This window comes from Salvia hispanica, chromosome 1 (assembly GCF_029641045.1).
Source record: "Salvia hispanica isolate PSC_SH4W2 chromosome 1, Shi_PSC_v1, whole genome shotgun sequence".
Classification (NCBI taxonomy): Eukaryota; Viridiplantae; Streptophyta; class Magnoliopsida; order Lamiales; family Lamiaceae; genus Salvia; species Salvia hispanica.
This window is the reverse complement of record NC_142692.1, coordinates 25,159,987-25,180,881: the sequence shown is the minus strand read 5'-3', so window position 1 is coordinate 25,180,881 and position 20,895 is coordinate 25,159,987. Positions and strand designations below refer to the sequence as shown.

At 38.7% G+C, this 20,895-nt stretch overlaps 2 protein-coding genes across 2 annotated transcripts; both read right to left on the bottom strand.

The window, feature by feature from the left end:
* Positions 1-9: 9 nt before the first annotated feature.
* LOC125219698 (putative aquaporin PIP2-5) lies at positions 10-1,229 on the bottom strand. The gene is made up of 2 exons (XM_048121741.2): positions 546-1,229; positions 10-461 (listed from the first exon to the last, which is right to left on the bottom strand). The coding sequence occupies exons 1-2, from the start codon at positions 1,131-1,133 to the stop codon at positions 201-203; spliced, it is 849 nt and encodes a 282-aa protein (XP_047977698.1). The 5' UTR covers positions 1,134-1,229; the 3' UTR covers positions 10-200.
* A 9,989-nt stretch (positions 1,230-11,218) lies between these two features.
* LOC125217796 (large ribosomal subunit protein uL11) lies at positions 11,219-11,919 on the bottom strand. The gene has a single exon (XM_048119334.2). It carries the CDS (start codon positions 11,866-11,868, stop codon positions 11,368-11,370), a length of 501 nt encoding a protein of 166 aa, XP_047975291.2. The 5' UTR covers positions 11,869-11,919; the 3' UTR covers positions 11,219-11,367.
* Between the last annotated feature and the right edge of the window lie 8,976 nt (positions 11,920-20,895).

Sequence of the window (20,895 nt, the reverse complement as noted above, 5' to 3'; positions counted from 1 at the left end):
AAATCCAAATGGGTGAAATAGCAAATTTTATTACTTTATGCATAAAGCACTATATTTAGTGCTTAAGTAGGAAAGAGGAGAAACCATAACCAAAAAAAAAAGAAAAAAAAGACGGCACTCTTTTTTTAAAATAAGTGCCAAATTAAAGTAGCACACAAAATATTTGCACACACTAAACAAAAGAGTCCGAGTCCGAGTCCTTAATTGTAGGAAGAGCTTCGGAATGATCCCAGAGCTTTGACCGCTCCTGCCCTCAACACGAACTGGTGGTAGATCGCAGCAATGGCTGCCCCCACAAACGGTCCCACCCAGAAAATCCACTGGTCGTCCCATGCCTCGTCTTTGCCGTAAATCACCGCCGCTCCGAAGCTCCGGGCAGGGTTGATGCCCGTGCCAGTGACCGGGATTGTGGCCAAGTGAACCATGAACACCGCGAATCCAATTGGAAGCGGCGCCAAAACCTACAACAATTAGGGTTTAAATTAAGTACTTATGATTAGTTTATTATTAAAATAAATTGAATTAGGAAGATGTGATGTTCATACAGGGACGTGGGAGTCTCTGGCATTTCTCTTGGGGTCAGTGGCGGAGAAGACGGTGTAGACGAGGACGAATGTGCCGATGATCTCGGCGGCCACACCGGTGCCGGTGCTGTAGCCGTCGCTGAGCTGGTTGGCGCCGCCGCCGTACTGGACGTAGTAGGACTTCTGGAAAGCCTTGACGAGGCCGCAGCCGCAGATGGCTCCCAAGCACTGCGCCACAATGTAGAGCACGGCCCGAACCAACGACACCTTCCGGGCCAGGAGCAGCCCGAACGTGACGGCCGGGTTGATGTGGCCCCCTGAAATGCCTGCGGTGCAGTAGACGAGGACGAAGATCATGCCGCCGAAGGCCCAGGCGATGCCCAGGATGCCCACGCCGCCACACTGGTCGACGGCGCTCTGGCTCTTGTAGCCGATGACGGTGAGGACGGTGACGTAGAGGAAGAGGAGGGTGGCGATGAATTCGGCGATGGCGGCTCTGTACAGTGACCATTTGCCCAGCTCCTCCATGTCGATGAGCGGCGCCGGAGGCGGGTCTTGGTAGTCCTTGGCGCCGTAGTCGTGGCCGCCGACCTCTACATCCTTGGTCATCTTAATTTCTTGATTAATTTCTTCTAAGTTGGTAAATAGATGAAATGATTCTTTGTTGATGATGAGAGTGATTGGGATTTGGGGCTATTTATACGAGGAGAACTCAACTCATAAGAGCTGGAATGATTGATTGGGTTGAATTTCGCCGCCCCATTTTGTCATTTTAATCTCACTCGACCCTACTACCACTCAACATCAACAACCTCGCCCTGTTTCTTTTTTTTTATTATTATTAAAAATAAATTGGTAAACAGGCGAAATGCATCCAACAGCACTGGAAATTAATAATTATCCGCCAACATAATTTCCACTAATTTTGAACAAATCTCTCGCTCTAATAATTTATAGTAATATCGATAAACTAGTTTAATGGGATGTGCCGAATATTACTTTTACATGTATAGTGAAAGTGTTCTGCTTTACTTTTATGAGAGCAGATGGACAATTTGTGTGGTGGCATTCCGCTTGAAAGCTTCTGAATTTGTAGCATTAGTCCATTCCTTATCGGTGAAATTAACAAATAAAATAAATATAATTCCTAAATGTATGACATTAATCTTGTACAAATAGATTTGCTATACCCTCTCTTGCAACATAATTTCGAATTCGATCAAATAACCTCAATCAATCACTACGGTGTGTGAAGGCAAGAAAACAAAATCAAGGGAACACGAACAATCAAAACATATGTTACATGTGAATAACAAAAACCTGATTGAAAGTTGAAACTCATATACAATGTATATTGAAGGCATATCAAATAACAGTGGTAGTGTGACAGAACCGACCATGAATTATGATGGAAAAAATGGAAGAATGTAGAGAGTCATCGTCAGCACCACCGCCCCTTGGCCCACCACTATCCTCCCAACCACTAGATTCCCGCCACCTCACTCCAACAATCATTTAAGCTAAACAACAAATAAAACACCCAATCAACTCATCCTAAAACAGCCCATGCAAATAGCTAATATCTGCTGTTTAACTGCCACGTGTCGAGAGAATAGTGGTACTGTCTAATGCGTTTGAACTTTTTAAATTATTATTTTATAGATGTGGACTACCTTATTTGGTCGGTTGGCGGTAGTAAAATAATCCAATCCTGCGACTTTGGCACCACATAAAATGAAGCCGCATTCCACTTCGTTTATTTATCATGAAATTAATGGATAGATAAAACACAAAACTCTAAATATTATAGTAACTTTTAAATTATAATTTGGACTATCAAAATATATAAAAAAATTAATTAAATAACAATAATAAAATATGTCAATACAGTATTAACACATAGTTTGAAGTTTGTATAATATTTAAAATTTATATTTGATTACATTCATTCCTGAAAGTAATGTTATTAAAAATATAGTATAACATAGATACCTTTTTTTTTTACTTTGGTTTATTTTATAAATATGTTATTTCCTTTTGTAACTTTTTTTCCTCTAAATGAAGTGAGCTTCATTATTTTTATTAACATTTAACAATATTCGAATTTGTTTTATCACTCTCTTACTTTATCAATAATATATTAAAATTTGTATCAGTCCAAAAATAAAAGAATATAATTATTATATTATTAGTATAAGATAAATAATCACTCACTCCGTTCCACCTTAATTGAGGCCTTTTGTTTTTGCATAGAAGTTAAGAAATGAGTTGCAAATGCTAAGTGAATATTAGAATTAAGTAGGAAAGTAAAATAGAGAAAGAAAAAGAATATAAATTTTTCAAATAAAGAAACGACTTAACTATCTTGGAATGATACAAAAAGTAATACGATTCAACTACCACGACACGGAAGGAGTATAAAATAATATTTGTAATTCTAGGTCTTATTTGGGATGATCAAAGCCGAGCTTAGGCTAATTTCTAATGGTCCAGGGCCTGAGCTTGTGATGCACTATTTTTTAGCACTACAACTACTTGCAAGTATACAAGGCAGAAATAGTATAGCTAAAGGTCAGTACCGAGATATCGAACACATGGAATAGAATTGCAACTGACTATCATGTACTAGGCATCAAATACTATCTAGAGAAACATAGATTTGGGTTTGAAATTTTAAAACTAGAGATAAATCAATAAAGTAAAACAATAAAAGCAAAGAATATAGAATCGGGCAAATAGAGGAATTTGAAGCATAATGATTTCACTAACTCTTTAGTTATTCTAATTAGTTCTACGTTCATCCGACTCAAGTTTTACCACGATTTCTCCCCATCGTGCATCAATACTCATGTCACAATTATTGTATGAACATATAAGATAAACCAATCAAAATTATCACCGATCAAAGATTGAGAATAATCAAGATAACGACCAATCAGTCGAACAAAAGTTCAAGAAAAATCAAGTGGAACAAGTTCTGAACATTAAACATAAAAAGAACTACATAAAATTAATTACTATCAAACCTCAAAATTCTATTGTTTAGTAATCCATAGACAGACGAACTAAAACAATAATTAAAGTACGAGACATGGAATAAACAAACAAAACCCAAGGTTGAATCTTGAAGCCTTCATGCTCCTCTTGCCTTGCTTTAATATCCAAGAATGATGGAAGAATTAGGTTAAGGAGTGGAGAGGGAGGAGCCTTGGAGGCTCCCCTTTTGGGGCTATGGAAGGGTGAATATTGAATTAGGTTATGGGGTATATATAGGTTTGAAAAGGATTTAAATTTGGTTAAAAGTTCCCTCCAAGCAATAATAAAGATAGAAATTTCGTGCCCCATGGTATAAGGAAAATATTTGTTTTAACAAGGTAATGTCTTCTTTCCTTCTTTAAATTTCTGCCTAAAATTCTACACTTGACAGCTTTGCGCGACTTTGGTAGAACGGCCATAACTTTCTTCAAAGAACTCCGATTGAGATGATCTTGGTACCAATTAACACGAAGATCTTTCGAAGACAAAGAGAATGACATGCAGAACGCCCTTATCAACCAGGATCGTTGGAAAAATGAGTTTGAACACATTCTGTCGTGCGCCGCATTTTTGTGGCGGACCGCTGCACCTTGTCCAGCAGTCGCCATGCATTGATCCGAAGTTTCCGACTCTTGGGTGGTGGTTGAAACTCCAGATTCCCTACTTCGCATTTTGACTCCCTTTTTAGGCTCAAATATGCACATTTCTCACAAAATATGTCAAAATACCAAAATGTATAAAATAAGCAAATAATAGACATGTAATGCAACTTTGACATTCAAAACGGACCAAATAAAGGCTTTAAAACCGTGCAAAATCCAAGCGTATCAGCTTGTATTAAAAAAATAGCCCAATTGGGGCTCATTTCAACATAGATTTGGCCAGTTTTGATTATACTCCCTCCGTCCACGATTAAGAGTCTCATTTCTAAATGGCGCGGGTTTTAAGGTGTTAAGAAAAGTAGTGGAAGAAAGTTAGTGGAATAGGGGTCCCACTTGTATATATTAGTTTTAAATGATATGTGAGTGGAATGAGTTAGCGGAATGTGGGGTCTCTTACATTACTAATGTTGACCAGGCAACGACAATGATTAGGTGACTATGCCTAGTAACCCTGAAGTCATTGTTTGGATATCATAATTGTGTTTTGAATAAACTAAAGTAGTGAAATCTTATCCCTGTAATTCCTTGTTTTCACTATTTTCTCATAAATTTGATCTTCAGTTTTGTTTAATTGTTTTTGTTTACTTATTTCATCACTTTAATTAGTTTAATATCCAACCAAATCTTGTTTCTTCAAATAGTGTATGAAGTTGAGTATTTGGTAAACAGTATGTGACTATTCCCTGTATTCGATACCTTATACTTACTTTTAGCTATACTACTTCTGTGTTGTATACTTGGAGGTTGTTGTAGTAATAATAATTTATGCATCAAATACTAAATTGTTTCACTTCAAAAGGAGTTCACAACCCTATTTTATTATTTACCCTCTTCTCAATTGGTTGAATGGTTCTCTAAGGATCTTCAATTGTCATTGAAACGACGTTGTTTGCTTATCCGACTCCGCACGAACTTTTGCAAGTTCGTCGTGCATCACTATCTGTATTCTTTGTTGCACGCCAATCATAAACTCATCCTAACTTGTTCACGCATCTCTTGTACTCGTCGCTCAACCTCGTAAGTGCTAATGTCGGCTGAACCCCGCAACTGCAGAGGTGGGCGAGCTGGTAGCAAAAGGAAAATATATACTCATTACTTTTCGACACCGGGGATTTGCTTTCTCTTCTTCAAAGCGAAGATGACATCATAATCCAAATCTTCAACCCCATAAACCCATAATGCTTCAGCCTTTGCAATAACTTGTTCCTTCGAGCAAACATACACATATTCCCTTCGTCCCAACTAATATGACACATTTCCATTTTTAGAAAACAATAACTCCCTTTATCTCTCCAACTAATATTATCAGCCATTTTTTTCTCTCCAATTAAAATATTCAACTCCCTTTCTCTATATTTAATACTATCTCCATCCCACTCAAGATATCCACATTCTTGAATGGTACGAGATTTTATGAGGAGTTGTTAGATGGAGTAAGTAGAGAGAAAAAATATAGTGGAATATTTTAATGAGAAGAGACATTAGAGAGATTTTTTTCCAAATATAGAAAGTGGACATCTTGAATGAGACAAACTAACAAGGAAAGGTGAACATATTGAGTGGGACGGAGGGAATACTTACACCTTCATTTTCTCTCACCAATTAAACACTTTAACCAACAACTCCAAAAATCTCATGACAACTAAGAACTGTATCATTTTAACCGGGACAAATGTAGTATATAGTAAATAAGTTATCTATATTACCATACTCAAGGAAAGAAACAAACTATTAAGTAAATTAAAATGCAATTATTTATTTATTTTTTCATGCAACTTACCTGAAAAATAATTAAATCTACTATAATCTAAAGTACCAGTTTGGTGAAATGACATTTTTACCCTTTTTGGAGGTAAAATGAGATGCTGACTGTGTAATAAATGAACTGTATTTTAAGACTTCTTTTTGGCAAATTTTTGGACTAGCATGCTTAGCCGGGGAGCGTGAGGTTTTTTCACTCTAGTTGGGGAATTAAAAAAAAATCTTTTTTGAGTTGCGGGCCTATTTTTATTCCCTAATTTCTTAACTACTAATTATACATCACAATTATTATTTTATACTATTATAATACTAATACAACTTTTACAGGAATCAACAGTTACAAATCGAGAATTCTTCCTAATCATCCGGTGCTCATTGTCCCTTTCAAAGAACCTGAACATTTCTTTACAGCTTTATAGTGACATATTTAAGTCCTTGCTCTCTTCTTTCTTCCTTTTATAAGCTCTTCATCATCATTTTGTCATTTATGAACTAATGGTTGTTTTCCTATTGTTACAAGAGCTTCTTGACCTTCCATTTCTTCCTTTCGATCTCCTTGTTAGTAGCATATTTCCTTATGAAAACTATGCCTCAACTAGATCTGGTTCTTGATGATAGATATATGATGAAGTAAGAACCATTACTGATGGTGAACAAGTAAGTCCTACAAATGTACACATAAACAGAGATCCATATTCCTCCTTGTTGCCGAATTCTTCAACAATAACAGAAGTTGTTCTTATGTAAGCTTGAGAAATTTTAAAAATTTACTAATATAAAATCAAGCAGCTGAGGCAATATTGGCCCAAAAGTGTGGTCTTTTCAGGCAGACTGTTGTGACAGATGTAATTTCGGCTGTCCCGTGCTAGGGTTTGGAGGAAATCCTTCGGAGTTGGAATGGAGTTCGAACGGTATTCGGTGGTGACGGCGTCGCCGAACCCTATAGAATTCCGAAAAAAAATATGACAGAAGTCGTTGCTTGCGTGGTATACGTTGTCGTCGGCTGCTCTTGGGGTGGAGTTGTCACTGTCTCGGTGGCCATAGCGGTCGTCGTCGTCTACGACGGTGTCTCTTCAATTTCCCTATTAGGTGCAAAAACTTCTCATTGAGTCTTTCTAGTTAGCTTGTGAGTCTTATTAAAGAGTTCACAGAATGTAGGGCGCTTCCCCTTATTCTCTTTGATCTACAAACATTATTTAAAAAGAAGTCAACATTATTTAAAGATGTAAACAAGTTAAACTAGAAAAATAAAATTTTAACTATTTTTTTCGTTGTCTCTACAAATGAAACACTGTTGTTGTTGTATGTTCCAGGGGCCGTCTGCTGACATTGCTTGCGGTTTTCAGAGTATCTTTTGGAAGCCTCAATATGATCAAGCGTCTTTCGTGCATTGGAGTAATCATTTCACAAATCATCGGTGAAATAGGTCAATTTCTTCTTCTTCTTCTTCTTCTTCTTCTTCTTCTTCTTCTTCTTCTTCTTCTTCTTCTTCTTCTTCTTCTTCTTCTTCTTCTTCTTCTTCTTCTTCTTCTTCTTCTTCTTCTTCTGTTTCAAATTATAGATATAATTACCGTATCTAATTTTATATTTCTATCAAAAGCAATCTTGTGGAAGTTTTGATCATCAACCTATATGTTAGCATGTTTATGCACAAAAAAAAAATAATGATTGTCAGTTTATCCAAAGTGTTTATGCATGTAAGCTGTTCAAATCACTATAGAGAAATATCCAGGTGTTACATCTTCCTACACCGGTGGTTATTGTTGAGAAACCTATAGTGATAATCAAACCAAGTGGTTTTTCATCCATACTTCAAGGAGAAAGCATGTGAGTCTTCCATACAACACGGACACACACAATGTCCAAATGTGCTCCATTCCGATAACATTGAATATGCAAGGAAGTTGATAATAGTCCACATTAATGCTGCGGACAATTGAAAGTTTTGTTTTCTTAATATATCATAGGTTAGAATTCCTTCAATCCACAAATTGTTGAGTTCGGCAATCATAGGTTCTAGAAAACGATCAATATTCTATTTTGGATTCTTCGGACCAAACACAATCACATTAAGTTCCCCGATTGTCCCAACTCATCGTGCACCATATGTTCGTATGGATTATCGGTCGATAAAAATGCATGGATTCTGTTTGTCTTGAGTTGGACGCTGCTCCGACATCGCAATGAAATCTCCAATCAAAATAATTACGAGTAAACCCCTTCTTACAAGATGCTTTTTCACTGTGTATATGAATATATTTGTTATAATCACAACATGCACATGGATATCTAATTTTTAATCCATCTATTCTATAGGGGTGTAGCACAACAAAATTTATAAACATATCTAATTTGTCAACAAAACCCCGATTGAATTCTCCGGTGGGAAGTTTTTTTATTATACATCCACTCTCTTCCCCAAATTTTGTAATTTCACTATTCTATCATACAAAGATAATACTCCATTCGTCCCATAAAAGATGTCTCATTTTTCTTTTTAGTCTCCTACTAAAGATGTCACATTTCCATTTTTAGAAAAAGTTATCTCTCACAATAATAAAAATATTATTTTTTCCTTTCCATCTAACACAAAACAAAACCTCCTAAAATCTCATGTCGTCTCACTAGTGTGACATCTTTTGTGGAACGGAGAGAGTATAAACCAAACCAAATAATAATATTTAAAATTATTTAACCCATAAATATAGGAAAATAGCTACCAAATAAAAGTTGTACCTTTATATAATGGGAAAGTAACAAGCATGACCGACCACAGGCAAAGGAAACATTTCCAATTCGAAGAAATCGCATGCAAGAAAAGAGAAGAAAAAAGAAATAGAAATGCTAGGAAATGAGAGAGATGAAACTGGATCTGTGCATGAGTAAAATGATTTCCGAGCACCCATATAATTGTGATAGGAAATTTTCGAGATCCTGCATTTGTTCTCGAAAATTTTCGAGCACCTATACTCTGCTCGAAAAATTTTCATGAACGATTTATAAATGCTTGGAAAAGTCATGGAAATTTTTGAGCACCTTAGTGGTGCTTGAACCGCACGGTAGTTTAAGAAATGCTCAGTGGTCTGTTGATTGCTCGGAATGATGCGCGCACATATGCTTGGAAAAAAGTGTTTGGAAGCAAGCGGTTTTGTAGTGTAAATCCTAATACAAGATTTCTACTGTTAGTTAAACATAATGCTGAATCATTAATGACTCTCCAAAGATTCGAAGATGGCGCGATGGCTCCATCTGTTTCCTAGACTCTTTTTTTGACCTTTATTGTAGGCAAATCTTATAAAATAATACTTCACATGTCCCATAAAATATGTCTCACTTTCCTTTTTAGTTCCATTTTTCAAAAAAAGTCTTCTTTTACACTAATATATAAAAATATGTTTTCTCTTTCCTTTTAACACACAAAAGAAACTTTCTAAAATTTCGCGTCATTCCACAAATGTGACATTTTTTATGGGACGGGTCATTCAACAAGTGTGACATTTTTTATGGGACGATGGAGCATAGGACTTGGGTAGGAGAGAAACAAAACTTCAGCTTGAAATTCAAATTTCCAAAAAGTATTTTTCAAGAAGAATAGGTGTGTGAGGTTTATAACTCATGTCTAGTCTCATATTTATAGAATTATAATCGGGCGGTTTTGATGTTTAAGTCGGGTTAACAAATTTATACTCCTAGAACGTTATTTATTAACTTATATTTATTGCACTAGTAACAGTACGAGTTTAGTTGCTTAACAAAGGAAATAGGAAAAATAAGTTTAGATCTGGTATGCTTATGGATTGAGTCCAATGGCATAAGCCCAAGTACATTTTTAAGTCTGTTTAAGGCCCATTCGTAGTTTATCCGCAACACACAAAACACCTTTTGGTGACCTTCCTAATTCCCATTGTGACTGCCAATTTATAGATGTTAATTTATGATTTTACTTGTGAATTTGTGAATTGTGATAATACCGACTCCCTATAAAAGTGTTATATATAATATTAGATGAAATAGGACCAAAAGCTTGATCACAACAACATTCACTCATGCAGCCAAATTCACTAATTTCATACAAACAGCTAGTTCGCTACAATGTGGATCTGCTTGATTCTCAAATTACATTGAGTTAGCGTGATTTTTGGTGGTTATTATCAGAAGACAAAAGCCAATAGAACAATCTGTTTTTAGCTTGTAAAAGCACCTCAAATCGTCCGATGCAAATGTTGTCAAAGAAATAAAGAGTTGGATACATACACGAGGGCAAACGCAAACAAAAGCACCAAAAACTCGGCATGGAAAGGAATCAACAAAGAATACATGAAGCAATAGCATATGCCATTAATTTATAACCAAAAAAAGTGGAAAGAGAACAAAATTAGGGGGACGAAGCTACTTCGTTTATGAGATGTTGGTGAGAAGGGATTTGATGAGACTCCTCCTCTGCAATGGTCTCCAGCCTAGGAGGGGTGGAGTGGCGACGAGGAAGAACAATCAGCTGCGGCGCAACTTCAAACCTACAACTCAATAAGTTAACATGCTTGGCCATCGAACGCTTTAGGTTTTAGTCTGTCTGGAGATAAGGCAAGTAGTGTGAGTGTAGTTGCAGTCTTGAAGAGGGATTTATAGGAGGCGAAGATGTCGGCAAAAGTTTGGTGGAATCACCACTTTGTTTCAATATTAAGCGTATGTGCAAAACGTGCTGCGTTAATAGCCACAATTTTTCTCACCCTCCAAATAGTGTTTTTGCGCACGTCTACGCTTGTTTGGAATTTGGAATATTGGAAAAAGAATACATTCATTTCAAAGAAAAGAATTTTACGTGGACACTTTTATTATTATTAATATTATTTCATTTCGGATTTTTAAGGGGAAGGCATGGAGAAGAAATTTAAAATTTGGAAGGACAAATTATTTAGTAATGCTAGAAGACAAACAGAGCATAAGCAATCATCCGATGCTAACAACGTAATAAGAAATAAACACATTCATGCGATTAACAAGAAAAACAGAATTACCAATCTAATAAGATTAAGATCTGCTTTGTGAGAACAAATTGAAAAAGTATAATCACACTAAAAATTATAATCACAGTAGCATGATTCCATAAATTAGACACCAAAATTTGCAGAGCTAGAGTCTCACAATGAGAATTGGTAGTTTAATAAAAAAAGATTTGTTGACAATATTTATAATCATCATGCATTTTACTGACTAAACAAAGTAATGAAAACACGGTTTACCAAAATTGAACTCAAGTCTCACTATATTAAAAAAAACACAGCTGAAAAAGCTGTGAATATCCGTACCAATCATCCAATCGAGACAAAATTGAAAAGAAGAAAATGATATCAAAAACCAAAAAGGTGTAGAAAAACGAAAGCAGATCAATCGAGAGGAACCTCGACGTCTCCATCGGTGATCTCCTGCTGCAGATCCTTAGGATCCTTCCCGTCGACCGTACAGCCAACGGAGACGCAAGTCCCCAAAATCTCCTTCACGGTTCCACTCAAATCCTTGGCCATGGATCTAGATCTCATGACCTTGGCAATCTCGATCACGTCGTCGAGGGAGATATTGCCGTTGTGCTTAATGTTTTTGGTCTTCTTGCGGTCGCGCTCGGGCTCCTTGAGAGCTTTGATGACCAGCGCGGCGGCGGAGGGAACCACGGTCACCTTAGCCTGACGGTTCTGGACGGTAAGCTTGACGGTAACGCGGAGACCCTTCCAGTCCTTGGCGGTCTCCTTGGCGATGTCCTCACCGATCTTCTTCGGGGAGAGGCCAAGGGGACCGATTTTGGGGGCGAGGGAAGAGGCTGCGCCGACTTCTCCTCCGGTCACCCTTACGTAGACGTCGACTATTTGGGACGGGTCCAACTTGGGCGCCATTGTGACGGCTAGGGTTGATGGAAGAGGATGAAGGGTGCGCTTAATTTAATTGGAGGGGTTTTGCTTATATTGAGTAATTAGCTAGGGTTTTGCGTAGATGGGCTTGCATTGGGCTTTCTTTAGCTACTCTTCTGGCACAAGTTTTACTAATAAAATGCCCAATAGTTTACAGATAAGGTATGGACTATCGATGGGCCTATAGGGGTGTAATTGTTAACCAGGCATGAGAATTGTGGATTTGCTAATACAGATGGACACCAAGTCAAATAGTTAGGCAGCCATAAAGTACATCTCCTGCTGCTGATTCGCTAAACTAGGTCAATAATAATGCAACGCATGTTAAATAAGAGTCTGTACTCATCCATTCCTTATTAATAATAGTATAGCTTAACCCATGGCACGTGAATTCTATATCTCTATTTTAGTACTACTATAAGTGACGGGATAAGTTAATCAAGACGTGCATATACTTAAACTTATCATTACACCCAAGCAATTGCTTTTTTTAGAAGCACAAATTCACAATAACTTATTGGAAAATAAACACTGTTCACATAAAGACTTCTCGTTACGGACAATCTTGAGTTGTACTGCCTCCGAGTCCGACTAACCTTGGTTTGGATATTTCTTTTCGGCCAAATGTTTGATTAGAAGTTAAATGAATAAAGAATAAAGTAGAAAATCAAATTAAGTAAAAGTGAAAAAAAAATAATAAAATAGGAGATAAATTACTATTTTTATCAAAAAAAAAATGAAACAACTCAACCATCTCGACACTACTGCAAACGAAGGGATTATTAATTTTGTCATTTGAGCTAGGCATGATTCTTTGAAGGGCCATTAACTTTAATTGAAAATTAATCCGTCCCGATTCCAGATTAAGTAAAATTGGAAAAACTGATCCTCAATTTTTTGGGAACGAAGGCTAAACCTCTAATTAGTACTCCCTAATAAGTGTAAAAAGGTAAATAAAGGCTAAAGAGTAATAATGTTTTCTCACTTTCTCGCCAAGCACATTATACAAACATGTTTAAGATAAGAAATTAAGAGATTAAAATGACACAATTCAAAATAAAAAAGTAAATAAATGAAATATTTAAATAATTAGTGAACCAATGATGACAGCCATACTTGTATATGGTTATATAATCTCTAAATGTTTGAAGATGCTACGCAAGCATCACCCTATCATTATTTAGCGAAGTCAATCTTGCATGAAATCTTCATAGTGATATGGTTAATAAGTGGGATTAGTTAATTATGTTAGATAATTGCTCCTCCATTATTGTGATCAATCTGGGGGTGGAAATGTCTAATTTAGACACGTTAATCTTGCATCTGTTTTATGTTAGGTCGACTCACATAGTATGTGTTTTATTTCAGCCACGTGACTTTGGAAATCAAAAGGTGAGACCTGAATATCAATTTTACTGCAGTAATCAGTTGTTGCTCAACTTTATTACCATGGAATTCTTGATTATTGAGTTATATTTATCACGTCTTTCTCTCTATTAGGTTGTTTTTAGTTTTTTAATTAGTTGTGTATGATAAGTCTAATATAAGCAGTTGGAATTGTCCTTGTTTAGACTTTCTAGCTCAATTAAATTTGTTTCCCACTTCTCGAAATATTATTGGTTGGTAGCCAAGCAGGGTCCATCCCATGAGGAATAGGAAATTTGGCCTGATTACATATTTATGATTTGGTGTTTACCACTACACCAAGATTTTTAAGAGTACCTAAATAAAATTTCGAGTAAAATACTAGTGGGAAACCTTCATATTTGCATTTTCATAAATGTAAATATGAAAATGTGGGATTGCATTTTTTAAAAGTACTAAATCCCGTAACTACATGGAATATGGCCGCTAAAGTTGATCGCATTGACTAAACTGAAGACTATGGTGACATATAGCTGGTTTTGGCTTGATTAGGAATTGATTAAATTAAAGTGCAAGAAAAAGATGGACAACAATAATTCGTAATTTAAACTTATAGATAAAAGTGAATCACGTGTTGCGAGGTTATAATAATTGAGGGATAGACACAAAGACACGTACAATATGATTACACAAACATGCATGCCCACCAACGCATTGAGATACATATATGTGACTCATAAATTATTTGAAATTTAATCGATTACCTCTATAAAAAATAGTGCTCATATCTTTTTTTTTTCAACTAAAATACAATCTCCTTGCGTTTGTTTAAACCGCTACTTCTTATGTCTAGAAAGCAGTTACTAGCTTATCATTTAATAGCAGCATACATTTGTGTTGGTTTGAATTGTATAAGTAGCGAGGGGTAAATTTAAAAAATGTAAAATAAAATGCGCATATGAGTTGAAATGCACTTATAATCAACATGTCCAATTAAAAAAAAATATTGATTTTTAAATTTGAAAAGTTAATCTTTGTTAGATGAAATACAAAATGTTCAAACTAAATATGGGCAGCTAAAAAAAATAGTAGGACATCACAAATATTTACTGCCACAAACTTTGCCCACAGAACAAAATAAAGAGATATAAATAAAAGCTAAGAGATGACGAGTCAAATGCCACAAAATCTGACAATAAACAAAATAAAAGAATACTACTACTACAAATTAAACACCAAATAAAGACAAGGTCAAGTAAATCGGCAAACCCACAACCAACCAAAACAAAGCAATCATAGACCTACGGAAAAGTGGATAAGAGAGTATTTTGGATGCTATTAGAGGATGTTTACCAAATGTAATAGTACTTATATATAGATTAAAGTAATTACTGTATTAAGGTCATTTTTTATGTTATGGAACGGAATGATGGAATAGATGGTTATTCATACTTTTATTCTACTACTTATAATTAATTTGTCCCATACGGCACAATAAATGAAGAAATAAAATGAACTTTTATTCTACTACTTATAATTAATTTGTTTTATACGGCACAATAAATGAAGAAATAAAATGAAAATGTGAAGATATCGTCTTCGTTCCATTAATCACCTTATTTCATTCCACTGTACCATCATTTTATAATACCGGTTTATTTTATTTCATTTGCATTCCATACTACCATAACAAGAAATGTCAAAGTATTTAAGTTAAATGTATAGCATGTTTATAGATAATGCCTAATATTCCCTTTCTTCCAGTAATATGTAAAGTGACCACTCTAAGTCAAAGATGCATTTAGATAATCACATACCAAATCAAAATTTGACGGATACATACAAGAAGATGAGCATTACTAATTACTCCATTTCATAGATTCGAGGAGTTTTAGCGTAATGACAAAAAATATGCCACATATAACAATGGAAAGGAAAAATCCTTGTACGCGACAACGACTTTGATTTTGGCAGGCGAGATGTGTCATTAGGACCACCTCACTTTCAGCATTTGAAATTACAGTTTTACCCTTTAATCCTAATACAGATATAATTAATTATTTTAAAGAATTTCATCACCAAGCAATCCAACTCTACCCTCTTCTAAAAGCATCTCCAATGGTCGGGTAGCGACCGGTTAGCCAATTCGCGGCGCTGGCCGATCGGCTAGCCGAACCATTGGAGGCGGCCAGCGGAAATTTCGGCGTAGGCTAGCCGAACGCGCGTCGCTAGCCGAAGCGCTGGCCGCCATTGTGGCGGCCCGATCGGCCAGCGACGAATTTTTTTTTTTTTTTTTTTAAAACCTATATAAACGCGATTTTAGTTTCATTTTCATTTGCACCACTTGTTTTAAAGAGTTTTCTCTCTCTCTAACTTTCTGTACAAGAGCATCATCGAGCGATGGATCACAACAACGAGTCCAGTCCAACGACGAGTGGATCTCAGACTCCCACGGTACCCGTGGGATCTGGATGGGGCCAGATGGGCGGGCAGATGGGCCCAGGGTTTAACGTCCCCTGGAATCAGCTGATGGGGATGATGGCCGGAGCGCCAGGGGGTGGGAACCAGGGGGGATGCCGTGGGGTATGCCGGGCGGCGGACAGGCCAGCGGCGGGCAGGGGTGGGGAGGTATGCCCCAGATGCAGCAGATGATGGGTATGCATCCCGGGATGCAGGGGTCACCGGGGGGGGGGGACACGGTTTATCGTCCCTCTCTGGATTTTTTTACGGCTTCGTCTCACACGTCGACCCTAGTGGAGACGCAGTTCACTGGCGATGACCTTTTGTCATTGCATGACATGGGCATCGATCTCGGCGATCCGGACACTCCCGTTCCAGCGGGGCGGGCAGCGGCGAAGAAGAAGAAGACGAGGGGGAAGGCCAAGGCAGTCGGCGAGTCGTCGCAGCCCGTTGTTGACGACACCCTCGGCCGGAGGAAGTGGACGGAGGATGAGTACGCCGGGGTCGGGGTGGCCAGGGGGTGGTTGGAGGTGTGCGACGATCCGCTGGTTGCGAACAACCAGCGGGTCGTCAACATGTGGGCGAAGATTAGAGCTGCCTACAGGAGGCACTGCCCGCACGGGAAGGACTTCAGCGGGGAGGAGGTCCGGAAGGGGTGGGAGCGCATCAGGGCCGCGGTCGGCCGTTTTTCGGCGTTGTACGCCAACGCCCTCCGTCAGCTCACTAGTGGGCAGAATGAGGAGGACGCCCGAAGGATAGCCGAGAGTCAGTTCCCCTTGGCGGGGAAGTACAAGGAGTTCCACTTTTGGGAGTGCTATGAGTTGTTGAAGGACTCCGAGAAGTTCCGTGCGGGGTGCGACGCTGGGTGGCCGAAGAAGCAGAGGCTGAACTATACCGGCGACTACAGCGGCAGCAGCGGCGGATCCCACGACCTCCCCCCGGATGCTGAGGAGTTTCCATCCCCTCCTTCATTTGCTGGTCGCCCTCGCCCGGTTGGACAGAAGCGGGCGCAACGGGCTGCGAGGGGAGGATCCCCCCTATCGCCCCGCGAGGTCCAGTCCTCCGCCCTCCCACCCGCCCCACTCGAGTACACTCTCTATTCGCGTAACCAAACGCGGGATCAGATGTACAAGGTCTTCCAAGATTGGAGGACCGCCACTGACCCCACGGAGAAGATGTTTCTTCACTCGATGCTCGAGAGCATGCGGGTTGATTTGGATGTCGCGAGGGCACGGCTAGGGGGTTCCGACGTGGGCTCAGATACCACGGGTGGCGGCAGCGGCGGCGGCGACGGCGAGGACGGCGGCGACGGCGATGAGGAGTAGAGAGTGGCGGGGCTCGTGTGTGGAAGCCCTTTTTTAAATAAAAAAATCATGTACTTTTTTTTTAAATCTTTGTACTTTTTTTGAATGGAATGGGTTAATTTTCCCGTATATGTGTCGTAAATTTAATTCCGTAATTTAATCGTAATTTTAATTTCTTAAATATAGTATATTTTGAATTATTTTTATTGCGGCTGGCCTATGGCTGGCCTAAATCTGATGTGGCAGGTGGATTTTTTGTGCTGCTGACGTGGCAGAGAGAGAGAATGGCTGACCTATAGCTGGCCTATTTGCATTGGAGATGCTCTAATACAATATTAAATTATTTCAGAAGGATTAGTATTTAATATGAATTATAAATTTATTTTTAAATTAATTAATGCTTATGAAGAGACTTCAATATAAAAAATATATCTAAATTACCCAATTATATACATGTACATTTATCAACATCCATTTATTTAGTGTAAATTTCTGTACTATCTAATTTATTGTGAATTATGGTGCACTGAATATAGGCCAAGCCGGTTGAATTGATATAACTATTGCAATATTGAACAATTAGCCACACAAGATTATGTTAGCATGTACTGCCTGACTAGACAAATTCTTGGTTGAGTTGCCACTTGTATAACTCCTTTACCTACAACTGTAACCGATAAGCTTTAACGTGAAAAAGGCAATTAATCATAATTATTTTTTACACATAGATCGGACACATCATGATTATCGTATGATATTGTAGAAGATGGAAATTTCCGGCCTACACAAGTTTTGGTCAAATTTGAATCTCATCTATGTGTATTAAATAATGAAATTGAATAATTGCCCTCTTGTTATTTGTCTGAAAGGTATAGCCATAACTTATTTGTTTTATCTTTCAACTTCAATACCGACCACCAAATAGTTCTGAATGTCAGTTAAGTATTTTTTTTTGTTTGAGAATTTATGACTTTTTAAAAAGAAAATGATATAAGCTGTACTCGATATTTATTGTAATCACAAAATTATCTTTTATTTCATATGCATGCAATTACATCACCCCCAAATTTTCAGCCAAATTTTTATGATGTTATAATTTCATTTAGGTAGTGATTAATGTATATAAATGTTCATGTACATAATTGGCCATTTTAGCGATTTTCATTTCACTTCATAAAATTAAATAATTTAAATAAATTAAAGCTTCGTATTATATATTAACCCTGTTGCAATTATTAAGAAAAGAATAACTTTTATGTACATGTACATTTATCTTCTATCATGTCATATTATCTAAAAATTAGCAAATCGAAAAAATGGTGTGCCTTTTCACCAGACTTTAGAATGAAGATAGTAAGTATATGGTGTGGCAAGTTCATGCATCGACATGATTGAACTTTTGGCCTTTTGCGCAGATGGATGCCTCTCGTTTTTATTCATTTTGTCTTATGAAACGTTTTCTTAAATATTTTGTTATTTCTTACAAGCTTTAAAGACAGAAAAGTTAAGGATAAAGGAAACTAGAACTAGGTGGGAAGAACACAGTTGCTCATCAATTATAACCTTAACCTTTATTTATCACATTGTACTTGTGATCAATGTATGTGATGCTTTGGTTTTGTGGTGTGTGTATGTGTGTGTACTTCTCCCATTTTTTGCTCTCCTTTTTATCTGTGGATTGAAGTTTCAAGATTAAATATAGGCTTAAGTATGCAAGTGTTTTTCAAAAAATATTCTTGACTTACATTTTCTTTTCAAGAACTATTTGACCTAGTCCGAAGATGAAATGCCATGTCTACTCTGCAAAATTCTTAAGTGACCCAAAACTATGACTCCGTTACCGAAGTATGGTAAGAGCATCTCCAATAAGGAAAGGTAAATGAAAGAGGTATATTATCTATTTACCTTCTTAAAAAGTGAAATATACAATTCCAAAAAAGTAATACATTCCAAAAGAAAAAGAGTATATACAAAGGTATATCATTTAAATAAAATAAAATAGTAGTACAAAATGCATTAAAAAACATAAAGTGAGAAAAAGTAAAATACTTTCTCAAATACTTCTCCCTTTGGAGAATGATTTTTCATGGAGAAAAGATAAATATGGTAGTTATATGACTTTACCGTTCCATTTATCACTCCCCTTAGAGCATCTCCGGTGGCGCCCTTCCCACTACGACTTCCCACAAAAACTTCCTGCCACGTCATCACTAGGACTTCCCATTCCACTGCCACATCACTAGGACTTCCCGCAATAAAATTAAATTCACAATTATTCAATTTACGGAATTAAAATGTCGACACGGAATACGGGAAAATTCTAATACTTCATTAAAAAAAATTACATAATACTTAAAAAAAATTACATAATACTTAAAAATTACATAATCATATAAAGTCGAGAAATACAACCCTCAGCTCTCACTCATCCTCGTCCCCGTTGCCCGTGCCGCTGCCGCCTCTGACGTCCCCGTCCCCAATCTCGACGCCATAATCATCAATGGGTGGCATTCTTAAATCGCGCCGACATGCGTCGATCACATCCTTGCACATCCTTTTGTACATAGGATCGTGCGTGCTAAACCACCTATGCATGTTCTGACTCAGGGTCTTCGTTAGCTGCGCGCGGGCGAGACGGTCGTACTCATCTGGGGCTTCAGGGGCCTCCGATTCGACCTCGAAGGACCCGCTACGGCTGCCACTTCCCCTCGCCATTTGTTGCGCAGCCTTTTGCCCCATCAGGCGACGACGACGGCGAGAGTCTGATCGTGGTAGCGGGGACACTTCCTCGACTTCGGGGAGCTCGGCGAACCAACACTGTTGTTGTACTCACCGGAAGAGTTGATCTTCGTTCGCTTCCAGCCCGAGTCGACACCCGCACAAAACTTTTGCGAACTCCTGACCACGAGAAATGCCTCCCATTGGTCAAACTCTTTGAACTTCAATTATTTGTCGGGGTACTGGGACAAGGTTCGGTTCTTCACATCCTCCTCAGACATGCCGTTGGTTGCCATGCGCAGGTTGTTTTGGTAGAGACCGGCAAAACGACTGAGCTTAGGCCTCAGCCGATCCCACTGTTTCCGGCATTGCTCGGGAGTGCGAGGCTTCGCCCCAGCCGGTTTGAGTGTGAGGTAGACCTCACTAATGCGATGCCACAATCGGTCAATATACTGGTTCGCCCCGACATAGGGATCCTCGACTACACCGACCCAAGCCTTCGCAAGCGCGGTATTTTCCCACACGGTCCAGATCGACCTCTTCCCCCGCTCCTCTTCACCCTCTTCCTCCTCTGCCCCCGTTTGCGAGGAAGAGCTTGGGGCTTTGCCCTTGCCCCTACCCCCACCTCTGGCCTTGCCCTTGCCTTTGCCCCTGCCCCTTGCAGCAGGCTCCGCCTCATCGGGAGTCTCACGGATCGGCGATAGCCCAACCTCCTGCCCCAACTCCTCAAAAGAGAAAGTCTCGATGCCGGCGTACTGAGTCTTCGGAACAATACTAGGGGGATCGTCGGACAACAAATCTATATATGAGCGATAGACAGATTCCCTACGCGTCCTCGGGCTCCTGTGCTGCATCGTCCCACCCATCCCTGCCATCCCCGACATCATACTCCCCATCCCTGCCATATTTGGCGGCATACTCCCCATCCCCGTTGCCCCGGACATCATCCCACCCACCCCCGCCATCCCTGGCGTCATACCGCCCATCCCTGCTGCCCCGGGCATCATCCCACCCATCTGACTAATCCAATTGTACATATTGTAGAACATTTGGGGAGTAATCCCCGCCATCCCTGCCATTTGGGGATTCATCCGCGCCATTTGGGGATTCATCCGCGCATTAAAGTTTCCCTCCGTTCCGGCGGGAAACGTGGGTGTGTTTCCTC